General features: G+C 49.4%; 1 protein-coding gene across 1 annotated transcript; it reads left to right on the forward strand.

The window, feature by feature from the left end:
* Nucleotides 1-883: 883 nt before the first annotated feature.
* On the forward strand, nucleotides 884-2711 carry RPUSD2 (RNA pseudouridylate synthase domain containing 2; the record flags this gene model as incomplete). Its single annotated transcript, XM_009877375.1, has 3 exons — nucleotides 884-1183; nucleotides 1902-2309; nucleotides 2436-2711. Coding segments are annotated over 3 exons (984 nt in total), but the record flags the coding sequence as incomplete, so codon positions are not given.
* Nucleotides 2712-5568: the final 2857 nt, after the last annotated feature.

Below are 5568 nucleotides of genomic sequence, written 5' to 3' on the forward strand. Positions count from 1 at the left end.
CTTCCAACCCTGACAGTTCCATGATTCTGTACTGGTGAGGCTGTACCTTGAGTCCTGTGTTCAGTTTTGGGCCCCTCATGACGAGAAGGACATCAAGGTGCTGGACTGTGTCCAGAGAAGGGAAACGGAGCTGAGGAACGGTCTAGAGCATGTCTCTTGAGGGATCTGAGGGTGTTCAGCCTGGAAGAGACTCAGGGGAGACCTTCTTACTCTCTACAGCTCCCTGAAATGAGGTTGTAGTGAGGTAGGATCGATCTGTTCAACCAAATAACAAGTGGTAGGACAAGAGGACAAAGCCTCAGGTTGCACTGAGGGAGGTTGAGGTTGGATACTGGGGAGAATTTCCTTGCTGAAAGAGTTCTTGGGCATCGGAACGGGTTGCCCAGTGTGGTGGTGGAGTCCCCATCCCTGGAGGGATTTGAGGGTCACATAGACATAGCGCTTAGGGACATGGTTTGGTGAGAGACTTGTCAGTGTTAGGTTAATGATTGGACTTGGAGGATCTTAAAGGTCTTTTCCAATCTAGACAATTCTGTGATTCTGTGGCAGGCGTGGGAAAGCACCACTCGACTCCAGCCATGGGTGTCAGCCTGGTGGGATCACCCCTTGGCAGTGGGAGAGTCTGTGGTGTTCAGGCTGAAATCAGGCTTCCCACTGAACCCGTACCCCGTGGGACTGGGAGTGTGCAGATTCCTGCTCAGCCCCCTGAGAACAGGCGAGGCACAGAGGCGACGCACAGGGTTGTTACGTTAAATCCTGCATTCCAGGGCAAAGGGGCTTTCATTCCCCCTCCCTGCAATATCAAGCCCCCGTTCTGTGTGGCCAGATAGGGTGGGTGTGCAGGCTGGACTCGCCCTAATTGTCTGTCTGTCTGTCTGTCTTGCAGAATAACGATTTTCTCAGGAACACGGTGCATCGCCACGAGCCGCCGGTCACTGCCCAGCCTATCCAGATCTTGGCGGAGGACGATGAGGTGGTGGTTGTGGACAAACCCTCCTCTTTGCCCGTCCATCCCTGCGGCAGGTTTCGTCACAACACGGTCATCTTCATCCTAGGCAAAGAGCATGACCTGAAGGAGCTGCACACCATTCACCGCCTCGACCGCATGACCTCGGGAGTCCTGATGTTTGCCAAGACCACGGAGGTGTCCAAGAGAATCGATGAGCAGGTTCGGGAGCGACAGGTGAGAGCTAAGGGCTGCAGTATTAAGGGGTCTCTCGCATGGTATTTTCGTGAAATGGATCCAAAGTCAGTCAAATTTTTGGTCTAAATGAGCACAAGTTCCCAACACAGCTTGTTTTCACATTACTGTTCTCATCTTAAGCATAAGAGGCATCAAAAGGAAAAAAGAGCGACTGAAAATGTGAAGGGCTGTGGTGATAGGAGGTTGAAAGGGATCTCCTTCCCTACGGGAATGCGCAGACTGGCTGGGATTGTGCAAAACAGACAGCAGTACCGTGTGGGAGAGGAAATGTGTCAGTCATTGAACAAATTTTGTTCAATTTTAGAAATTTTGGAATTTCCTCTTCTTTTTCTAGTGACTCTTGACCCAGAGAGAAGAGGAGCTCCAGGGTACTAGCTTCCAGGGTTAGCTTCAAGGCCGTAAAGTGAAGGCCACTGAGAGATGGCTCTTAAATTTCCTATGAGGGAAATAGGCCAGACCCTTGCGTTCTTCATTTCCTGCCTAGTTGGGGAAAGCAAGAGAAATTCAGCTTTAAATAGCTGATTTCATTTTTTCCCCTTTCCTGTTCAGTTGTAATAAAATCTGGGCAATATGTTGCCTACAAATGTGTTTTACTGCAGAGAAAGAGAGGAGTAGCTGGGATGGGAGTTGGCTGTAATCAAGACAGAGACACTTTTCTGTTCCTTTTTCTGAGGGTTACCCTTGTGTCTCCCCGTAGCTGGAAAAGGAGTACGTCTGCCGTGTGGTGGGAGAGTTTCCAGAACACGAGGTGGTCTGTGAGGAGCCCATCCTGGTCGTTTCTTACAAAGTGGGAGTGTGCCGCGTGGACCCCAAAGGGAAATCCTGCAAAACCATCTTCCAGAGGCTCAGTTACAACGGCAAGACCAGCGTGGTCAAGTGTCTTCCTCTCACTGGCCGCACGCACCAGATCCGGGTCCACCTGCAGTATTTGGGGCACCCTATTGTCAACGACCCCATCTATAACATGGAAGCTTGGGGCCCTGAGAGGGGGAAAGGTGGGAAGATCGATAAAACGGATGAGGAACTCCTCAAGGCGCTGGTAGACGAGCATCGTTCCAAGCAAAGCCTGGATATCTTGGATATTCCAGAGGAGGACTTGAACTCTGTTGCTGAAAGTAAAGACTGTGCTAATTTAAGTGACTGCACAAAGTGTGTGCAGGCTGATCCTGTAAATGAGAACTGCCCTGCCAGGGACGCTGGAGATGTCAGGAGGGACGCTGGGGATCCCGAGGGAAATCACAAAGCACCTTGTCCGTTGGACTCTGATAGCAACCTGGAAATGCTGGAAAAAAAGGAAGAACTTGGTTCATGTGAGAGCCAGGACGGGCAAACGGGAGAAAAGGGTTCAGAAGAGAGGGACCCTTTGTGCGTGGAGTGCAAAACGTCACGGAGGGACCCATCTCCCAAGGAGCTGGTGATGTACCTGCACGCCTTGCGCTATAAGGGAGCAGAGTTTGAGTATTGCTCCAAGATGCCCGAGTGGGCGATGGAGGACTGGGAGGAATGACCCAGGACAGCCGACACGCATGGACATCGTTGGCCAGGAGAGCGTCTCATGAAGCCTCAGATGTGCTTTTTTTTGATGTTGTCGAGGTGAACAAACTGCCCGTGACTTGAGCTGGGCTGGGAGGGGTAGTTGGGGCTGGGGAGTTGTCGTGGCTGCCGACAGGCGCCATAAAAGATGAGAAGGGAGACAGGGCTGCAGCACGAGCTTCGTGTCACCCTTCCGGGGCTGCAGCACGAGCTTCGTGTCACCCTTCCGGGGCTGCAGCCCCGGCTTTGTGTCACCCTTCAGGGGCAGCAAACATCACCCTTCCGGGGCTGCAGCACGAGCTTCGTGTCACCCTTCCGGGGCTGCAGCACGAGCTTTGTGTCACCCTTCAGGGGCAGCAAACACCAGTGGGCACGGGCAGCTTGGCCTTTCACCTCGGCGTGGGCCGGGCCTGCTGTCGGTTACCCACACTAATTAAGGTAATTAAGTGCACGCACTGCAAAGTCGCCAACGGCTTTTTCTGGCAGCCTCCCATGTTCTTGTGTCTTACCATAAGCGCTGCTGGAATGTTGTTCAATGTGCTGGATGTCATACACAAAACTGTTTTTACTGTATTTTATTGTCAGACTGATTATAAAACTTGAACGTTATCGCTGAGAACACTGTAAGGTAAAAGCAGAGCACTCTGAAGCTGATCCCTGTTGTGCTTACTGTCAGTCAGCAATTTGCTTTGAAATAATTACTTAAAGCTGGTTATTGGAGGGGCAGATCTCTTTTTATTGCGCCTATTTTTGGAGGTACTAGTCCCCAAATTTTGCCCTCACGAGATTTATAAGGGGACTGATTTAGTAGTTTTTTTGCTGTGACACATCTCCTGCTTTCTCACATCTGGCTTCTCTTCTGAGATCCTATTGATCTCTGTCCCTTAAGCCTTGTGGAAAACATTTCCATGCTTGAGCAAAAATCCAAAGTACAGCCCAGGCTGCCAGCCCCTATATTTTTTTTTATTTCTATTTTTTAAACTGTACTTTAGGCTGGTTTTTTCTGATTGGTGTGAGATTGTTTTTAATATTGCTTCAGTGCAACAAACAGTTTTAGAGGAAAACAAAAGCTGTTTAATAAACCAGGATACCTTTTAAAATACATTTTTTTATTAATGTGTTTTCCAGCATGATAAATGCCACTACAGTTGTTATTTTTGTCAGTGAATATATGGCCTCTGGGAGGGTAATTATAATAACTCTGCTGTCTCAGGGTTTTTATTTATTTTTTTTACTTGTTTTGCTGCTGACAGCCAGACCCTTCACTTGGGAAGAGCTGTGTTGGCCAGGAGTGTTTGCAGGCAGTGGGCTCTCACCCTGTCACTCCATATCCCGCTCCCCACACCCACTCCTGCGTGGAATAAACAGAATAAACCAGTGCTTACTTCTTCCCTTAGCTCAGAGTAGCCTGGTGATTTCTCTCTCTCCTGGATCATCCAGCTGATGCAGTTTCCATAAAAGTTCCCTCGGGCTTGAGCTTTGCTCTTCCACATCCAGCCAAGGGTCCCTTGTGATCCCAACTGAACCACAGGTACATTGTTTTCTGCCATCAAGTCAGGCCTAGTACTTAGCTACGTGCAGCTTGTTAAACACAGGAGATAAAAGGTCCCCTTTGCTTGAGAGATGATGCCAAAAACTAGCATCATCCAGGTTTTTCATGCACTGAAATATGTATTTCATGTAACTGTAAATGAACAAACTCGGGCACCTTCAGTGTATCCCTAAAGGTGTCTGCAGCTGTTACTGGCTTTAGGTGCAAGGGAAAGGCAGTTGGTTTAGGCGACGCCGTTTTAAATTACTTTGGGGTGTCCCAACTTGTATTTTTTTTTTAGTGTGTTTTTTTTGGGGTGGTTTGTGGGGTTTTTCCCCCCGCCCTGTCAGAAATAAGCATCTGAAAGGGATTTTACTGACTTGGGCCAGTGGATGGAGACTGGATGACTGAAGGGTCTGCCCTGGAACCGCTCAGTGCTGTGCTTCGTTTTAATGACTGCACTTAGCATCGTCTAAATTACCACACCTTGCTGGTCAAGAAACCCTGGGTCTTCAGTCTTCAAGATGCTTTGAACAATGAAGATTTAAGGTTGATTTCCCAAGGGGCCTACCACACTCGCATCGTACTTCGCTTTGTGTCAGTTCAGAGCCGGCGTCCGGCCAATCCGTGCTCTAAACGAAGTTGGCATTTGCTGTTTTGCTAATAGGGAAAGTGTTACTGTTGGAGACATCCTGTGATAAATTCCCATCTAAGGTTAGATCCGAGGTAAACGCTCTGTCCTGGCTGGGGGGCGACGGTGGGTATGAAGTTACCCGGACAAAGTAGGTGCTGGAACAAGTTCCTTCTCGAGTAGGGTTTTACTCGGATGCATCTGTAGACTTGTGATGTGGCCACTCTGCACAGGATTTGGTATAATCTCGTTTCTGTGAGGGTTGAATGTCTTGGTGCGCACCTGGGGGGGCTTGCAGAGCTGCTACAGCCCCTTCTCCGCTGCCGGGATGTTTTGTAATGGCCGGAGCAGGGTTTAATGGCCGGAGCAGGGCGGTCTCTCCTGGGCGCTCTGTTTCACCAACTTCCACACTCCTTAAAAGTGAACTATTAGAGAGGAAAAGCTTTCCTGTATCTCTTCAATACGATAGTTTATGCTTATTTAAAGCATAACTTCATGAGAAGCGAGGCCAAGTGCCACACTCAAGTTTCTGACGCAAACCTTGAGGTAATTCCCAACGAGGTGCTGGGATCGCTTTGGCCAGAGCTCCCTCAGCCCATGGTCTGGCAAATACTTGCCCAGAGCTCCCGCTTAGGACCCAGCCAGCCCGAATATGACGCTTAATGGGAT

The sequence above is a fragment of the Apaloderma vittatum genome, unplaced genomic scaffold, assembly GCF_000703405.1.
Source record: "Apaloderma vittatum isolate BGI_N311 unplaced genomic scaffold, ASM70340v1 scaffold33169, whole genome shotgun sequence".
NCBI lineage: Eukaryota > Metazoa > Chordata > Aves > Trogoniformes > Trogonidae > Apaloderma > Apaloderma vittatum.